Genomic DNA, 19816 nt, shown 5'->3' with positions numbered 1-19816 from the left:
TATGAGGAGCTTGGTCTGTTTGCCCTGGAGTAGAGGAGATGAAGAAGGAATGTGATTGAGGCATTTAAAATGATAAGAGATATAAAACAGTGAAACTGTGGGAAACATTTCCCTGAATCAGAGGTAGATAAAGCAAGAGAACAGAGAAAAGAGAGAACGAGTGGAGATATTCTTCGCCCAGAGAGAGGTAATATACTGTCTGAAAGCTGGGTCACTATCAGCAGTTAAGGTGTGTCCAGGCGAGCATATCAGTAGGCGAGTCACAGTAGGTAATAGACCAATTCCTGGATGAAAGGGTTAACAAGGAGGGTTCCCAAGGGTCAGTGTTGGGCTGAACGGCCTGTCTACGACAAAAACATTTAGAACCAAGTACATTTACAACACATATCAGTTGATTCTCTTCCTTTTTCAGAAAAGAATTAACATCAAACTACTGGCCTTGCTAAAAAGATTAGCTTCATAACACCATGTTGTACACAGCAAAGATTAGCTTGTACCGTAAATTCTGATTAATTAGGCCTGCAGTTAACCAGTGCAGCCACTTATTTGGGAACACTTTTAAAGAACAAAAACTAATGGGGAAAAAACAGCTGGGATTCCCTTCATTTATTTGAGATACCCATCATCATTTTGTGCCGTGTCATATGACATTGGTGATCATGGTCTTATGACCATATTTTTATTAACAAATTTTTCTACAGAAGTGATTTGCCATTGTCTTCTTCTGGGTAGTGACTTTAAAAGACAGATAACCCTAGCCATTATCAATACTCTTCAGAGACTGTCAGCCTGGCATCAGTGGTCACAAAATCAGGATTTGTGATATGCACTGGCTGCTCATACGAGCGTCCCATGGCTCCACGTGACCCTGATCAGGAGACACAGCACCTTGCCCGAGGGTGACCTGCAGGCTAGTGGAAGGAAGGAACACCTTTGCTACAGACACATCTCCACCCCGATAGGGATAGGAGACCGTTTCTAACTAGCATCAGACGCATGCACTTGTGTGTGGGGATTAGACAACTATGCCATGCTCAGAGAGAACAGTTTTAAAATAGTGTCAGTTGTGTTTGTTTTCAAAAAGCAGTGATTTTTGTTACTGATAGTTGGCGACAAATTAGTAGTAAGACGATTCAAAACTGTTTAGCTCACTGCAGTTTCAAGCATAGAGGCTTGGAGGTGCCAAAAATGGCTGGGAGTGAAAAAAGAAGCAAGTTCACTACTTCAACAGATTAGGAGCTATGAGGAATTCGATCTTGAATGGTACAATGAAAATGAAGATTTGGAGGATGCAATCTTCAAAAGCATTTTATGAAGGCAGTCCGTTATCTGCACTGATATTGTTCATTTACAGACAATCAAAAGAATGTGACAGCGAACACTGAACAAATTCCTCCATTGTTAATTATTAGGAACCAATACACAGTTTTATAGTACTGTAGTAGCACTGGTAGTGTTCTAATTTGTTCAGTATTTCATTGAAGTACATAATTTGTTACTCAGATAAAAGATAGTTTGTGTTTTTATAATTTTTGAACTATTTCCATGTAACTTCAGCTCATTAGGGCAGCTGCTTACTTGGACAAAATGTACTGGCCCCAATGTGTCCCAATTAACCAGAATCCACGATATATGGTAGTGTGGGATTGTGAAGAGAACACTGGAGATTTCTGCTGTAAGGTTAAACTGGGTAGCTATTGTGAAATGCTGATATTCCCATGCCTTTGTTGTATTGACAGGTTTTCAGTAAGGTATCAGCCAGATTGCAGGTCCAGCCCAAGTCTCAAGGCACAAAGCATGCAACACATAATTATTCTCTGGTTTTTACAAGCGCATTTTTAAGATGGAAAAAAAAATCAATGGCTTACTGTTGAATTTATTGCTTTTACCATCTGGCTCAGCTATGAAAAGTATTTCTACCTGGTCTCAGTAACATTTGCTATAGAATTGCCCAGACACACCTCACCCTGTTTGTCGACTTAAAATGAAAGGCCTAACTACTCTTTTTTTATCGCTTATACCTTCTACATAACTGCTGTTACTTCTGCCGGTGTTACAACAATTAATAATAAATACCTCAAGGTATTTTTGTACAAATAATTCTTCCAAATTGCAGCACAACCAAATTAGGCTATTAGTCCAATCTCTATTTGAGAAATCAAATGCAATCCAATTATTTAATTGCTTATTAACACATGTTGTAAGTTGAATTTTGCTCTCTCATTATTCCCACCTACCCATTCCACTGATTACTATGATGGTGAATGTCATTCTGTCAATGAGTCTGGGGAGAGTCCCTCTGTGCTGTTCATCTTTCTATTTTCTATCTCTACTCCATAAATCCACTAAGACCTCCAGATCACCCTACCTAATTGCACCTTCATTATTCCTTCCAAAATTGATAACACAAGTCATAGGAGCAGAATTAGGCCATTCAGCCCATTGAATCTGTTCTGCCATTCTATCACTGCTGATTTATTATCCTTTTCCAACCCCATTCTCCTGTCTTCTCCCCATAATCTCGAAGCCCTGAGTAATCAAGAATCTCTGTTTTAAATATACCCAATAACTTGGCATCCACAGCCATCCGTGGCAATGAATTCTATAGACTCACTACCCTCTAGCTAAACAAATTCCTCCTCATCTCTGTTCTAAAGGGATGTCTTTCAGTTCTAAGGCTGTGCTCTCTGGTCCTAGACTTGACCACTACAATGGGTGCCTTCTCCATATCCACTCCAGGCTTTTTAATATTCAGTCATTTCATTCTTCTAAACTCCAGCAAGTACAGACCCAGAGCCATCAAACACTCCTAATGCAGTAACACTTTAATTCCCAGAATCATTCTGATGAACTTCCCCTGGACCCCTTCCAATGCCAGCACATTTTTTCTTAGATAAGGAGCCCAGAATTGCTCAGTACTCCATGTGCTGTCTGACAGAGCCTCAGCATTACATCCTTGACTTCTGGTCTAGATGGCACCTTGGTTGACATCTTCAAGATAGATCAGGAAACCATATATTTGCTTCCTTTATGTCTTTTGCATTTGTTTTTCATCTTGGATGTGATTCTGGAACTGTTGGAGCCGGTGATTTGCTGCTTAGATAACGGTTGGGTGTTTCAGCACTCTGCACTCTCCGAGCAGATTCCAGGAAGCAGAGGCAGCTTCCACAGACCTCTTGGCGAGCAGGCTGTGGGACAGGGCACAAGCCAATGTTCAACTCCATTTTGTCGATCAAAGCTTCCACTGTTCACCATTTAAAGTGACGAGGAGGTTTGAAACATTGAGATGAATATGGAAGTTTGGAGATGGTTTGGGAGCTTCAGCACTGCAGTTTCTGAGAGGATTCCAGGAGACAGAGGCAGAGTGAGCAAACCTTGTGGTGAGCAGGCTGCGGGATGGGGCACGAGCCGGTGTTTGACTCCATTTCACTGATTAAAGCTCCCATTGTGCACCAATTAAAGCGACTAGGGAGACTGAAGTATCAAGGTGAGCACCAGCTACTTGTCGTTTGATCACTGGTGGGGTCGCTCTGCTACCAGAGTGGGGAGAGCCTGCCACCGTGCCTGGAGAATTTTACTCAGGATTTCTGCGTTTTGGATATGGACTGGGACTATAGACTTTTTCAGTGTTATAGTTTCTTATATACTGTGTTTTTCACCCAATCTTTCTCACTTTTTGTGGGGGGAGGAGGATTTGGGGGTTGATGACCATGCTGCCTTTCTTTATTGGTTTCGTGGCTATCTGGAGAAGACTTGTATACATTGATAATAAATGAAACTTTGAACCTTGCTTTTAAATCCTAGTCCTCTCAAAATTAATGCTAACGTTGCATTTGCTTTCCTTACCATTGACTCAACCTGTAAGTTATTTTCAAGAAATCCTGCACAAGGACTCCCAAGACCCTTTGCACCACAATTTCTGAATTTTCTCCCCATTTAGAAAACAGTTTGTTTTTATTCCTTCTACCAAAGTGCATGACTGTACACATCCTTACACTGTATTCCATCTGCCACTTCTTGGTCAATTCTCCTAATCTGTCTAAGTCTTTCTGCAGACTCCCCGCCCCTTCACCTATCTTCATGGTGTCCACAAACTTGACCACAAAGCCATCGATTTCTGTCATCCAAATCATTGACATATAACACGAAAAGAAGTGGTCCCATCACTGACCCCTGCAGAACAGTATTACTCACCCTGGCAGTGCAGCCAATCAGAAAAGACCCCCTTTATTCCCACTCTTTGCCTCCTCCAATCAGCCAATCTTCTATCCTTGCTAGTATCATTCTTGTAATTCCATGGGGTCTTGTTAAGCAGCCTCATTTATGGCATCTTGCCAAGGGGCTTCTGAAAATCCAGGAAAACAGTATTCACCAATTTTCCTTTGTCTACCCTACCTGTTATCTCCTTAAGGAATAACAAAAGATTTGTCAGCCAAGATTTCCTCCATCTGACAATTTCTTGCTTATTTTGATACATAAGACCATAAGACATAGGAGCAGAATTAAGCAATTTGGCCTATCGAGTCTGCTCCACCATTAGGACATGCCTGATCTTTTTGGCTCTCAATCTTTTGCCTTCTCCCTCAAACCTTTCATACCCTGACTTATCAAGAATCTATCAATTCCTCTTTAAAAACGCAGCATCAATGACCTGGCCTCCACAGCCACTTGAGGCTACAAATTCCACAGATTCACCTTGACTAAAGAAATTGCACCTTACCACCACACTAAATGGGCACCCCTTGAGGTTGTGTCTTCTGGTCCTAGACTCCTTCCCTATAGGAAACATCCTCTCCAAACCCACTCTATCGAGGCCTTTCAACAATTGATACCACTTCATTCTTCTAAACTCCAGCGAGTACAGGCCCAGAGCCATCAAACACTCCTCATATGATAAGCCTTTCAAAGAAGAGTACAACACAGCAACAGGCCCTTTGGCCCATAATGTTACGCCAAACCAAATCCAAAACACCAAAACACTAATCCCTCCTACCTACACAATGTCCGTATCCCTCCATCTTCCTCACATCCATGTGCCTATCTAAATGCCATTTAAAGCCTCTAATTGACATCAATGGATCTGAGGTTGAGAGGGTAAACACCTTTAAGTTCCTCGGCATCCACATCACCGAGGACCTCATGTGAACTGTACACACTCGCTGTGTGGTGAAAAAGTTACAACAGTGCCTCTTTCACCTCAGACAGTTGAGGATGTTTGGTACGGGCCCCCACATCTTAAGAACCTTCTACAGGGGCACAATTGAGAGCATCCTGACTGGCTGCATTACTGCCTGGTATGGGAAATGTGCCTCCCTCAACTGCAGGACTCTGCAGAGAGTGGTGCAGAAAGCCCAACGCAACTGTAGTTGTGAACTTCCCATGATTCAGGATATTTACAAAGACAGGTGTGAGAAAAGGGCCTGAAGGATCATTGGGGACCCGAGTCACCCCAACCACAATTTATTCCAGCTCCAGGAAACGGTACCGCAGCATAAAAGCCAGGACCAACAGGCTCCAGGACAGCTTCTTCCACCAGGCCATCACACTGATTAACTCACACAGATTTGAATGTATATCTAAGTTAAATCAACTGTTATATTTATTAAAAATTATTATAAATTACTATGATCACACATTACCCATTTAGACAGAGATGTAACGTAAAGATTTTTACTCCTCGTGTATATGAAGGATGTAAGAAATAAAGTCAATTCAATTCAATGTATTTGTCTCTACCACCATAGCAGGCAGTGCATTCCAGGCATCCACCACTCTCTGAGTAAAAAGCTTACCCCTCACATCCTCCTTGAACCTATCCCCTCTCACCTTCAATGCCTGCCTTCTGGTATTAGATATTTCTACCCTGGGAAAGATACTCCCTGTCTACTTTAGCTATGCCTCTCACAATCTTATAAACCTCTATTAGATCTCCCCTCAGCCTCTGTTGTTCCAGAGAAAACAACCCAAGTTGTCTTATGATAGCACATACCTCCTTTGAACCCTCTCCAATGTCAGCACAGCCTTAGATAAGCGACCCAGAACTGCTCACAATATTCCAAGTGAGGCCTCACTAGTGACTTGTAAAGCCTCAGCATAACATCCTTGTTTATAAGCTTGGCATAGTGGATAGTCCACATCAACAATAAAAAACAAATAAGCAATGCTCAACATTTTAGTATTGTAGAGAATCATAACACTTACTGTCAAAATACTAGAGAAGTCTGCCATTTATTAATTTCTAATATTATAGCACCTTTGAGTATGTCACATGGACCTTTTACAAGCCAGCCTGATTTCTTGGTAAACTTCTTCAAGATATAAAGCAATGTGTAAAGATTTTGTTGCATTACATCCAACACAAACATAAAAATGTACAAAGATTAATATCTGATTTTACATACAAAATTCTTTAACATTGTCATTATACATTAGAGACATTGTCAATAGGAATGTACCTTTAGTTTCAGATATACCACACCAGCTTAAGTTCAAATTTTAATACAAGTCACAAGAAGGCTATATACTTCTAGTTTCATTAAACTGATCACTATTTTTTAACATAGAAACATTATAATTTCTTCACATTAAAATTCCAAGCTTTGTTGAGAATGTTTTCTATTGTTTTGCATTTAGTGTGAATGCCCACAATAAAATGACATATATGATGACATATACATACTTTGATAATACATTTACTTTGAGCTTTGAACTTTGAAACACTTTTCCACTTCCTAATTTACTCTAGGATATTTCTATGCTACAACTGCAATAGAATATAATTCATTATATAATAACTCATACCCTGAAAATAGGGGCTCAACTACAGTTTGGGTGGTTCTCCAATAGAATTCCTTTCTACTCTGTAGTTCCAAGCAGAGATTAAACTAACCACCCAAAGGAGTATTAACCCATTTGCTTCACTCATTACATGTTGGTCTATTTGTAAGATAGGATTATGCTGTTCACTGCAGACCCATTCTGCTCCCTCTTGTCAAATGGGAAAAGCAAAGAGCGGAACTCAGCTGAAGAGTAAAGGGGATATATCAGTATTTCTTTCAAACAATGGCACCGATTCAGCCTGGTTTACAATGCAGTTTTAATGCATAGGTGCAACGATTGGTTCTTTAGTTTGACAAATTCCTTTGTCTATGTTTGAAGTTCAAGCTGTTCATATAAATGTGTCACATTGTACTTCCACCACCCTGCTTGTAGTGGTAGAGTGTGGGGTGGAGATACATTTCCACCAAAGTAAGTGCAAGGCACTCCTTCCCTCTGCAAGCCTGCAGGTCATACTTGGGCTAGGTGTAGCACCTGCTTAGCCCCCTGCTCAGGGTCACGTGAAGCTATGGGAGAGGTAGTATACAGTCGTATGAGCAGCTGGTGCACATCACAAATCCTGGTTATGCGACCACTGACTCCAGGCAGACCATCTCCAAAGAGTATTGATAATGGCTGGGGTCATCCGTCTTGTAAAGACACTGCCCAGGAGAGGGTAATGTCAAGTCAATTCTGTAGAAAAATTTGCCAAAAACAATCATGGTTAACAGATGGAAGACCATGATTGCCCATATTGTACGATATGGCACATAATGATGATGAATGTGGTATCCTTTGCTTATAGAATAATTCCATCTTCCAGCACTTCAGCCTGCATCTCAGATTTTAAAAAAATTAAGCTCCAATGAACACTCCTTCACTTCCTAGGACAGGGTTTCCCAACCTTTCATGCCATGGACCAATACCATTAATCAAGGAGTCCGTGGACCCCAGGTTGGGCACCCCTCCTGTGGGATTTTGCTATGCTATAGAAGCAATATGAAATGTTCCATCATACAAAAACACATACCTTAAATAGGGACTCATCTATCAACAGCATGGCCTCTTCAAAATTATTAGCTGTTGAGCTAAACCCACTTCATTTGAAGTCTACATTTCAACCTGTGTTGCCTCAGGCGACTGACTGACACACTAAGATTTTATTTCTAATACTGTCTAGCCATTCTGATAAACTGTACCTGCTGCGGGTTTCCTCCCACACTCCAAAGACTTAGTGGTTAGTAGGTTAATTGGTCACATGGGCATAAGTGGGCTCAGTGGACTGGAAGGGTCTGTTACTATGCTCCATCTCTAATAAAATAAAATACTGCATTTTAGTTTACTCGAAGCATGTTATCAATATCTAATAATAAGATAATGTGGGGTTGGAGTCATTTCCCATTTATGTAAATGGCCACCCAATAAACTTATGATTGTGATTTGATTGACATCTTAACTCCGCCCAATTGCTTCAGCTTTTTACAAGTTAGTGGACGGGGTGGATGACTTGTCATTGGGTGCCTCAAACCAACGTCAACCATAACAAGATGATTACAAGAACATATCCTTTCAGGTAAGACCATGGAAATAATAGGCAGCTGATTGACTTAAGTGACTACTTTACCTACAATAGTACTGTTCTGTACTCCTCCTTTCCCTTCCCCCCCCCCCCCCCCGCCTTTTAATTCTGGCATTTTCCTCCAAAAGAAAGGTCTCGGCCTAAAATGTTTACTGTTTATTCATTTGCATAGACCTGCTGAGATCCTCCAGCATTTTGTGTGTGTTGCTCTGGATTTCCAGCAACTGAAGAATCTCTTGTGTTTATGATTTACTATTTCGATGATCATTCCCATAAATTCTCTCCATGGTTGAATTGGCTCTTTCTGGATATTCCGAAACAGTGTGTGTTTTATGAAGGAGCAAAGCCCTCTAATTCATTGGAGTAGTACTGCAAACTATCAGAAATCTGTCTTCTTCTTATCACTAGCGAAAAACATCAAGAGAGACTGCAGGGGAAGACACCACAGGTAAGGAAGCTAAAGCAACTAAGTCAAGAAAAGGCCTGAAGTAAGACAAGCACATCCGAAGAAGGAAGAGACTGCAAAGTACTTCTGACATCAGGCAATTGGGGTGGATATCAAGCAGACACACACGGTAAATGTTTGGAAAATGGTATGCTAAGGCTCCAAGTAACTAGTATACACATCTGTAGTGTAATTGCATAGCAAAGTTAAGTGGTACTTTCATCTCAATTCAGAATGCATTTCACTCAAGCCTGTGATAAATACCTATTATATGATCAGCAAGCTTGGAATACATTTATCTTCAACAATATAGATTCTAGATATACACCTAGGAATTCTAATTAGAGTGCATAGATTCTTTCCACATTATTTTCTAGTGCCACTAAATCAAAGGAATGCCAAAGAGATATTTATGCAAAATAAGCTGTTGAAAGTAATTGCCTTAAGGTCTTGATGTAAAATATGCAGAGTAGATTGTCAATAATGTGGAATAGCTTGTGTTACATTTATAATAACAATCAAGGTTCCTAAATAAAAAACAAGCTTCGCACTGGGTCTGTCACACAGTACAATTCAATAGACTTCATATGAGATTCTAGCTTTTCACTTATAACCTAAACCCAGTGAAAAGTGCCCAGCTACAAGTAACATATACTTGGGATCTGTACAAATTTATAAAGCAACACATCAAATCTTTTAAAAAGGGAAATTTGGGTTAAGGATATCAATATTGCTGGCTAAGTATAAAAAGTGTAACATTCCAATGAATAACCATTGCACAGATTTTCCTCCATTGATGAATATTTTTAATGTTAGTCGGTGAATTAATCTACTGCTCACACATATATATTCAGATTTGATTAAGAGCCTTCAACACTTGGTTAAACCTTATATTGATTTAAATTCGTATTTTTGCAACTCTCTTAACATGAACTACACCTCTCTACATGTTCAAAGGACATGTCCTACAGTACTATGCAAAAGCCTTCACACAAAAGCCTATCTTATGGATAGGGGAATCAAGGGATATGGGGACAAGGCAGGAACCGGGTATTGATAGGAATTGATCAGCCATGATCTCAAAATGGCGGTGCAGGCTCGAAGGGCCAAATGGTCTACTTCTGCACCTATTGTCTATTGTCACATATATATAGCAAGGGTGCCTAAGATTTTTGCACAGTACCGTAGTAATTTTATGTATTGCACTGCACTGCTGCTGCAAAAAAATAACAAATTCCATGATATATGTGAGTGATGATAAATCTAATTCTGATATAGAGTCACTATTGTGGTCTGAGAGTGGGAAGGGTACAGGAAGAGAGGAATCATGGTTGGGAAAATAGGAAAGGAGAGGTGAGAGAGCGAAAAGCACCAGAGAGACATTCTGCAATGATCAATAAACCAGCGGTTTGGAATTAAATAACCTTGCCTGGTGTCTCTGGGCTGGGTGTGGTGTGTCTGCACCGGCACTACCTCTACCCCCAACCCCCACCCCTAGCCTTCCTTTGCAGCCACCCGGTGCACACCACTCCCATGGGACTCCACCTTCGCCATTCCCACCATCCTCTGCTCCCACCAGATTTACAAACTCGCTTTTCACTCCACATTGACAAATACAGTACTGTCCAAAAGTCTTAGGCCACCCTAGTTGTATGAATGTATCCAAGATTTATGCACAGTACTGTAAGTTTTGCATCTTTTGATCCTGATGTGTATTTCAATCACCTTCTTGTCAATAAACAACTTAGTTAACTAATCAGAGTTTGGCTGGATAACCTCTGTGTTAGCTCTTTTGCATATTTAGCATGTATCACAGATCAAAAACCTCACCAATGTGGAAAATCCACTCCCTTAATAGATGGAGGCAATGAATTGCAAAATTTCTTTCAGAAACAAAACCCCATGAAGAAAAGAATACCAAAATGCATTGTCTTTTTGAAACCTCAAAACCATGCAGTGTCACATGAGAAACAATGTTTAAATACTTGCATGACCAGTTAAACTTAAGATAATGTTATAAAGGCATGGATATTACAAACTGTAGAACATATTCCTTTGAATGTAAACCAAAGCTTGAACAGTCCGTGCAGACATGTTGGAAGTCCAGATAAATGAGGACCTGACAAACAATTAAATCATTAGCTTAGTAGCAGTGTTCCCTTAAGAAACATGAATAACTTCTCAAATGATCATATACCAGTTACTTCAGAATTGGAAACAGTACAGGTATTCTAGTTAACAAAATTAGAGCAATAAACTGCTGACACCAGCCTCTTTCTACCTGCTCCATGTCAGATCATATGCCCAGTATGAATGTGTAACAGGACAGAGTAAGTCCAGTTAGGATAAAGTATTCTTATTCCTTCAGTGCCTACGTCTTCTGTGAAACCTTTTCCCTCTTCTGTTTAAATGCCACAGCCGCCTCCTGTGTGTCCTGGGGACGTCTCCACGAGGCACCGGGTCTGCAATTCCTACAGGAACAGCAAAAAGATAGCATCAGGTTTTACCAAAATTCCCTAATAATTCATTCATTTGTTCCATCACCAGTGTTAGAAACCGTTATTTTATTAATAATGCTCCTATAAGATTTGTACTTTTTAACAAACTCACATATTTTTTGCAGTATGTGGTGGTTCAGTCCCACTCACTGGCAGAAAATGGTACAGTGAGAGTTTAGGACATCCCAAAATATCTTATACCCGGTGAAGTTTCTTGTACTACATATAATCTCTGCTGTAATACAAAAAACACAGCCACCAATTTGCACATAACAGGATCCTGCAATCGGTGATATGAATATTTCCAAATTGATTAACTGTCCTAGGTCCAGCATATAGGCGCAATCAACAGGAAGGTATGCAACTTTATTAGAAAGTTAAGGCATGTTTTGGAACAAACATATGCTGCTTCATGTCTTCCAACTGGTTGCATCATGGTCTGATACTGCAATTCAAATGTGCAGGGACATAAGATGTGACAAAGAGTAGTGAGCTCGGACAAAACCATCACAGGCACATCCCTGCCAAATGCTGGTAGAATGCAGCAGGCCAGGCAGCGTCTATAGGAAGAAGCACAGTTGATGTTTCGGGCCGAGACCCTTCGTCAGGACCCTCATGTTTACAGGCACATCCCTCTCCGCCAACATCTGTCTAAGATCTCCACCATCTAAGCCATGTCGTCTTCTCATAGCTACCACTGGGCAGGAGGTAGAGTGTGAAGTCCCACAACACCAGGTTCAAGAACACCTAGTTCCTTTCAACGATTCAGTCTTGAATCAACTTGCAAAACCTTAATCACTGCAGTTTACCAACACTATTGCCACATTGATCAGTTAGACTTATTTATTTTTGATCTACAGTACTGTGCAAAAGTCTTAGGCCCATATACAGCTAGGGTGCCTAAGACTTTTGCACGGTACTATAATTGTGTTCTTCCTTGTAAAACCTATGTATATATTTTATGTTTAAAATAATGCTTTTCTTGTGAATGTTTGTGTATCTGATGCTCTGTGCCTGTGATGCTGCTGCAATTAAGTTTTTCATTGCACCTGTGGACATGACAATAAACTCGACGTTGACTTTGAAATAATCAGTTTCATTAAAATCATATAACCATATAACAATTACAGCACGCAAACAGGCCATCTCAGCCCTTCTAGTCTGTGCCAAACGCTTGCTCTCACCTAGTCCCACCTACCTGTACTCATCCCATAACTCTCCATTCCTTTCCTGTCTATATACGTATCCAGCAAACATGAGGAAATCTGCAAATGCTGGAAATTCAAACAACACATCTATAGGGAGAAGCACTGTCGACGTCCTGACGAAGGGTCTCGGCCCGAAACGTCGACAGCGCTTCTCCCTATAGATGCTGCCTAGCCTGCTGTGTTCTACCAGCATTTTGTGTGTGTTATTATATACCTATCCAATTTTTTTTTATATGACAAAATCGAACCTGCCTCTACCACTTCTACTGGAAGTTCATCCCACACAGCTACCACTCTCTGAGTAAAGAAATTCCCCCTCGTGTTACCCCTAAACTTTTGCCCCCTAACTCTCAACTCATGTCCTGTTGTTTGAATTTTCCCTACTCTCAATGGAAAAAGCCTATCCACGTCAACTCTATCTATCCCCCTCATAATTTTAAATACCTCTATCAAGTCCCCCCTCAACTTTCTATACTCCAAAGAATAAAAACCTAACTTGTTCAACCTTTCTCTGTAACTTAGGTGCTGAAACCCAGGTAACACTCTAGTAAATCTCCTCTGTACTCTCTCTATTTTGTTGACATCTTTCCTATAATTCGGTGACCAGATTTGGTACTCCAAATTCGGCCTCACCAATGCCTTGTACAATTTTAACATTACATCCCAACTCTCTACTCAATGCTCTGATTTATAAAGGCCAGCATACCAAAAGCTTTCTTCACCACCCTATCCACATGAGATTCCACCTTCAGGGAACTATGCACCATTATTCCTAGATCACTCTGTTCTACTGCATTCCTCAATCCCCTACCATTTACCATGTATGTCCTATTTTGATTAGTCCTACCAAAATGTAGCACCTCACACTTATCAGCATTAAACTCCATCTGCCATCTTTCAGCCCACTCTTCATATGAGGAATAAACATCGTCCTTTTCTCTCCTTTAACGTTCTGGCATGGGATCATTCACACCCACTGCTGATGGCATCATCATCAAAAATGGCACAAGCTGTTAAAGGTCATCTGAGTTGATGGGGAAAGGCCATAAGATGTGTTGTCCAGAGGCCCAATCACTGCTTATAGCTCAAATGTTTCGCAGGATGACTATGAAACCAAAGCCTCTGGGTTATCAGAAGCCGTCTTGTCGCTTCACCACAGGGTTACTGCAGCCGTAGAGCAAGCTCAGGTTCAGGTGCAGGCGGGCAGCTGATCAGACCAAGTACAAACCAGACCAATGTTGAGTGTGGGCTGCTTTGCCCTGGATAGCGTTAAACTACCGGAGTATTGTAGGAGATGCATCCATCTGTGGCAACGTGTCCATGAATTGAGTATAGTCCATTCTGAGATTCTTAACAAATGCTTCCTCTCCGTGATTTCCCATGGAGAGAGTGTGGGGGTAAGCTGCAAACTTTATCCCTGAATTCAAAGAGCCTTGGCACCTTCAGAGTAATTCAACACTATCTACTGCTATGCTGCTACTATATACCATATACTAGTGGGAGGAATCAAGATATACAGAACCATAGAGGTGACTACTGCTTGTAACTAGCCATGAGATTTAGATTCATAAATAATGCAATGACATTTCTTTCTGAAATACACAGCATTCAACGCATAATGACTGAGGCTTTGGTTCATTGAACTTCAGATCCAATTTAAAGAACAGTAGCCACTGCTGTGCAGAACAGCTCGGCCATTTATTATCCACCAATGCTAATCAATGCTAGGTAGCATGGCTTCAGAGACCGGTACTGAGTAGGGTCTGGAGGAGCTCCTGGCCATACTTTAGTTAGTAGAATGGATATCTGATACCCGCAAAAGCACTATCTCAGTAAGGAGTGTCTTCTGTCAGCAGTCAGCTTTGGTCCCAGTGGTATACTATTCAGTAATAATTTCTGCAAAGTAAGAAACATTTTAGGAATGGGAGTCCATTTGAACTTCATTCTTTGTTGTTGTCGGGGGAGGCGGGGGGGGGGGGGAACCCAGCTTGCTTACCTCTCCAGAAATCTTTGGGAGGGAAATGGAGCACCCGGAGAAAACACACCCATTCCACGGGGTGGACGTACTGACTCTTTACAGATGAGCTCAGAACTCAGACACCCCAATCTGTAACAGTATCTCGCTAACCACTGCACTACTGTTGCACCCACGATGTGGTCCTGTATGTTCTGAGGGGAAACACCTTTCTTTTACTTTAAATCAATTCTGAAACGGTAAAACGTGTCCAATTTTTTTTGCCAATTTCCATCATTATTTTGAGAATTTCAATTTTCCAAAAGAAACAAAGAAAAAATTAACTTTTTTAGCCTTTCCACATAACCTAAACAATGTGTGGGAGTGCTGCTGTTGTCAATATGTCCTGCCTAAAGCAACAAGACCTCACATGCTGTCCAGCAGGAGTTCTCTCAGGAGCTGTTCTGTTTCATGTAGACAGCAGCGTTTCATGAAAAGAACTGGATGTTGATAAATAATTTCCTAATTCCATACGTGAAAACGCATTAAATTATATGATTTAAGTTGGAGCACTGGCTTTCTGAATTGCTCCCAGCGGGTTTACTTTTTATAAACTGCTGCCACCCATCAATCCTTAAACTAAAGGGCCAACATATTCAGTCAGTGCTGATATCTCATGTTCATAACCTCCCAACAAAAATATAGAATCTATTCCAAGCCCCTGTTCATTGTCAGAGAAATTAAAGGTAAGGACCAAAGGCAATGCGGTTTCTTCTGGTTTTAAAAAGCTGGGAAACTGTAGAATGCCACAAAGCCAAAGAAAATAATTTTACAAACTGAACAGTAATTATATTAGCCACAAGAACATTTTGGTGACAGTGAGAAATGGTTTTAAATTTAGGTTTAAAACTTACTGCTGGGAAAAAAAAACACAAGATGTAGTATGTAGAAAATGACTGAAGATTTATTCTGTGTGTAATAATCCAACACAATTTCGTGATGGCAGTCTGACAGATCTTCAAGACTGTCGGAGGTTATTCTTATTAATATAGAAAAATGCTTCAGTTGATCTTAAATGTTACATTGCATCATAATAAAGTTGCCAGTGTAACAGGAAGCAGAGGAACCAGGGCTCTGTTGAGTCTCAATGGAGTGGAAACCAGGACCCTGTGGGTTTCAGAGTGTAGAGACCAGGTCCCTGGAAAGTTTCAGGAGATGGTGGGGACCAGGTCCCTGGAAAGTTTCAGGAGACGGTGGGGACCAGGTCCCTGGAAAGTTTCAGGAGACGGTGGGGACCAGGTCCCTGGAAAGTTTCAGGAGACGGTGGGGACCAGGTCCCTGGAAAGTTTCAGGAGACTGTGGGGACCAGGTCCCTGGAAAGTTTCAGTAGACGGTGGGGACCAGGTCCCTGGAGAGTTTCAGGAGACTGTGCGGACCAGGTCCCTGGAGAGTTTCAGGAGACTGTGGGGACCAGGTCCCTGGAGAGTTTCAGGAGATGGTGGGAACCAGGTCCCTGGAAAGTTTCAGGAGACTGTGGGGACCAGGTCCCTGGAGAGTTTCAGAGAAGTGTGGAGACCAGGTCCCTGGTGAGTTTCAGGAGACTGTGGAGACCAGGTCCCTGGAGAGTTTCAGGAGACTGTGGGGACCAGGTCCCTGGAGAGTTTCAGGGAAGTGTGGTGATCAGGTCCCTGGTGAGTTTCAGGGAAGTGTGGTGATCAGGTCCCTGGTGAGTTTGAGGGAAGTGTGGTGATCAGGTCCCTGGTGAGTTTAAGGGAAGTGTGGTGATCAGGTCCCTGATGAGTTTCAGGGAAGTGTGGTGATCAGGTCCCTGATGAGTTTCAGGGAAGTGTGGTGATCAGGTCCCTGGTGAGTTTGAGGGAAGTGTGGTGATCAGTTCCCTGGTGAGTTTGAGGGAAGTGTGGTGATCAGGTCCCTGGTGAGTTTGAGGGAAGTGTGGTGATCAGGTCCCTGGAGAGTTTGAAGGAAGTATGGTGATCAGGTCCCTGGTGAGTTTCAGGGAAGTGTGGTGATCAGGTCCCTGGAGAGTTTGAGGAAAGTGTGGTGACCAGGTCCCTGGTGAGTTTGAGGGAAGTGTGGTGATCAGTTCCCTGGTGAGTTTGAGGGAAGTGTGGTGATCAGGTCCCTGGTGAGTTTGAGGGAAGTGTGGTGATCAGGTCCCTGGTGAGTTTGAGGGAAGTGTGGTGATCAGGTCCCTGGTGAGTTTGAGGGAAGTGTGGTGATCAGGTCCCTGGTGAGTTTGAGGGAAGCGTGGTGATCAGGTCCCTGGTGAGTTTCAGGGAAGTGTGGTGATCAGGTCCCTGGTGAGTTTGAGGGAAGTGTGGTGATCAGGTCCCTGGTGAGTTTGAGGGAAGTGTGGTGATCAGGTCCCTGATGAGTTTGAGGGAAGTGTGGTGATCAGGTCCCTGGTGAGTTTGAGGGAAGTGTGGTGATCAGTTCCCTGGTGAGTTTGAGGGAAGTGTGGTGATCAGTTCCCTGGTGAGTTTGAGGGAAGTGTGGTGATCAGGTCCCTGATGAGTTTCAGGGAAGTGTGGTGATCAGTTCCCTGGAGAGTTTGAGGGAAGTGTTGTGATCAGGTCCCTGGTGAGTTTCAGGGAAGTGTGGTGATCAGGTCCCTGGTGAGTTTGAGGGAAGTATGGTGATCAGGTCCCTGGTGAGTTTGAGGGAAGTGTGGTGATCAGGTCCCTGATGAGTTTCAGGGAAGTGTGGTGATCAGTTCCCTGGTGAGTTTGAGGGAAGTGTGGTGATCAGGTCCCTGATGAGTTTCAGGGAAGTGTGGTGATCAGGTCCCTGGTGAGTTTCAGGAAGTGTGGTGATCAGGTCCCTGGTGAGTTTGAGGGAAGTGTGGTGATCAGTTCCCTGGTGAGTTTGAAGGAAGTGTGGGGACCAGGTCCCTGGAGAGTTTCAGAGGAGTGTGGGGACCAGGTCCCTGGAGAGTTTGAGGGAAGTGTGGTGATCAGGTCCCTGATGGGTTTCAGGGAAGTGTGGTGATCAGGTCCCTGGTGAGTTTGAGGGAAGTGTGGTGATCAGGTCCCTGGAGAGTTTGAAGGAAGTGTGGTGATCAGGTCCCTGGTGAGTTTGAGGGAAGTGTGGTGATCAGGTCCCTGGTGAGTTTCAGGGAAGTGTGGTGATCAGGTCCCTGGAGAGTTTGAAGGAAGTGTGATGATCAGGTCCCTGGTGAGTTTGAGGGAAGTGTGGTGATCAGGTCCCTGGAGAGTTTGAGGAAAGTGTGGTGACCAGGTCCCTGGTGAGTTTGAAGGAAGTGTGGGGACCAGGTCCCTGGAGAGTTTGAGGGAAGTGTGGTGATCAGGTCCCTGGTGAGTTTCAGGGAAGTGTGGTGATCAGGTCCCTGGAGAGTTTGAAGGAAGTGTGGTGATCAGGTCCCTGGTGAGTTTGAGGGAAGTGTGGTGATCAGGTCCCTGGTGAGTTTCAGGGAAGTGTGGTGATCAGGTCCCTGGAGAGTTTGAAGGAAGTGTGGTGATCAGGTCCCTGGTGAGTTTGAGGGAAGTGTGGTGATCAGGTCCCTGGTGAGTTTGAGGGAAGTGTGGTGATCAGGTCCCTGGTGAGTTTCAGGGAAGTGTGGTGATCAGGTCCCTGGAGAGTTTGAAGGAAGTGTGATGATCAGGTCCCTGGTGAGTTTGAGGGAAGTGTGGTGATCAGGTCCCTGGAGAGTTTGAGGGAAGTGTTGTGATCAGGTCCCTGGTGAGTTTCAGGGAAGTGTGGTGATCAGGTCCCTGGTGAGTTTGAGGGAAGTATGGTGATCAGGTCCCTGGTGAGTTTGAGGGAAGTGTGGTGATCAGGTCCCTGATGAGTTTCAGGGAAGTGTGGTGATCAGTTCCCTGGTGAGTTTGAGGGAAGTGTGGTGATCAGGTCCCTGATGAGTTTCAGGGAAGTGTGGTGATCAGGTCCCTGGTGAGTTTCAGGAAGTGTGGTGATCAGGTCCCTGGTGAGTTTGAGGGAAGTGTGGTGATCAGTTCCCTGGTGAGTTTGAAGGAAGTGTGGGGACCAGGTCCCTGGAGAGTTTCAGAGGAGTGTGGGGACCAGGTCCCTGGAGAGTTTGAGGGAAGTGTGGTGATCAGGTCCCTGATGGGTTTCAGGGAAGTGTGGTGATCAGGTCCCTGGTGAGTTTGAGGGAAGTGTGGTGATCAGGTCCCTGGAGAGTTTGAAGGAAGTGTGGTGATCAGGTCCCTGGTGAGTTTGAGGGAAGTGTGGTGATCAGGTCCCTGGTGAGTTTCAGGGAAGTGTGGTGATCAGGTCCCTGGAGAGTTTGAAGGAAGTGTGATGATCAGGTCCCTGGTGAGTTTGAGGGAAGTGTGGTGATCAGGTCCCTGGAGAGTTTGAGGAAAGTGTGGTGACCAGGTCCCTGGTGAGTTTGAAGGAAGTGTGGGGACCAGGTCCCTGGAGAGTTTGAGGGAAGTGTGGTGATCAGGTCCCTGGTGAGTTTCAGGGAAGTGTGGTGATCAGGTCCCTGGAGAGTTTGAAGGAAGTGTGGTGATCAGGTCCCTGGTGAGTTTGAGGGAAGTGTGGTGATCAGGTCCCTGGTGAGTTTCAGGGAAGTGTGGTGATCAGGTCCCTGGAGAGTTTGAAGGAAGTGTGGTGATCAGGTCCCTGGTGAGTTTGAGGGAAGTGTGGTGATCAGGTCCCTGGTGAGTTTCAGGGAAGTGTGGTGATCAGGTCCCTGGAGAGTTTGAAGGAAGTGTGATGATCAGGTCCCTGGTGAGTTTGAGGGAAGTGTGGTGATCAGGTCCCTGGTGAGTTTGAGGAAAGTGTGGTGACCAGGTCCCTGGTGAGTTTGAAGGAAGTGTGGGGACCAGGTCCCTGGAGAGTTTGAGGGAAGTGTGGTGATCAGGTCCCTGGTGAGTTTCAGGGAAGTGTGGTGATCAGGTCCCTGGTGAGTTTCAGGGAAATGCGGGGTCTCGATCTTTGGTGAGCTTCGGGAAAAGACAGCAAACAACACCAGCTGAGTGAGATGCTGAATCATCGAGAATCCCAAATAGTTGAATTGTAAAATAACTTTTAAAAGAGGAAAATAAATTAGTTGCATTTTATAAAATGTCTTCATAACCACAGATTACCACAGATTATGCATTTTACGGTCAATAAAATTCTTTGGAAATGTAAATATACTCTCATGAAGCAAGTATGAAGTGTTTATGAATTATCAACTTATGAATTCAGCACTCTCGGCAAGTGGACAAGACACTTTGAAATTTCCAAACACACTACAAAATTCTTTGAATCATGAAGAATATTTCTGCATGGCCTTTGGAACCACTTTCAATTCAGTACACATCAGGC

General features: G+C 43.1%; 1 protein-coding gene across 1 annotated transcript in view; it reads right to left on the bottom strand.

Moving 5' to 3' along the window:
* Window positions 1-8509: 8509 nt before the first annotated feature.
* Window positions 8510-19816, bottom strand: part of vwa2 (von Willebrand factor A domain containing 2) — a 64895-nt gene continuing 53588 nt past the window's right edge. Inside the window, exon 14 of the mRNA XM_073027810.1 lies at window positions 8510-11311. Coding sequence (XP_072883911.1) covers window positions 11205-11311 — 107 coding nt within the window. The 3' untranslated portion in view covers window positions 8510-11204. The remainder of the gene's footprint in view (window positions 11312-19816) is intronic.

Source organism: Hemitrygon akajei, chromosome 23 (genome assembly GCF_048418815.1).
Source record: "Hemitrygon akajei chromosome 23, sHemAka1.3, whole genome shotgun sequence".
NCBI classification, from domain to species: Eukaryota; Metazoa; Chordata; class Chondrichthyes; order Myliobatiformes; family Dasyatidae; genus Hemitrygon; species Hemitrygon akajei.
This window is presented reverse-complemented; position numbering and strand designations above follow the sequence as displayed.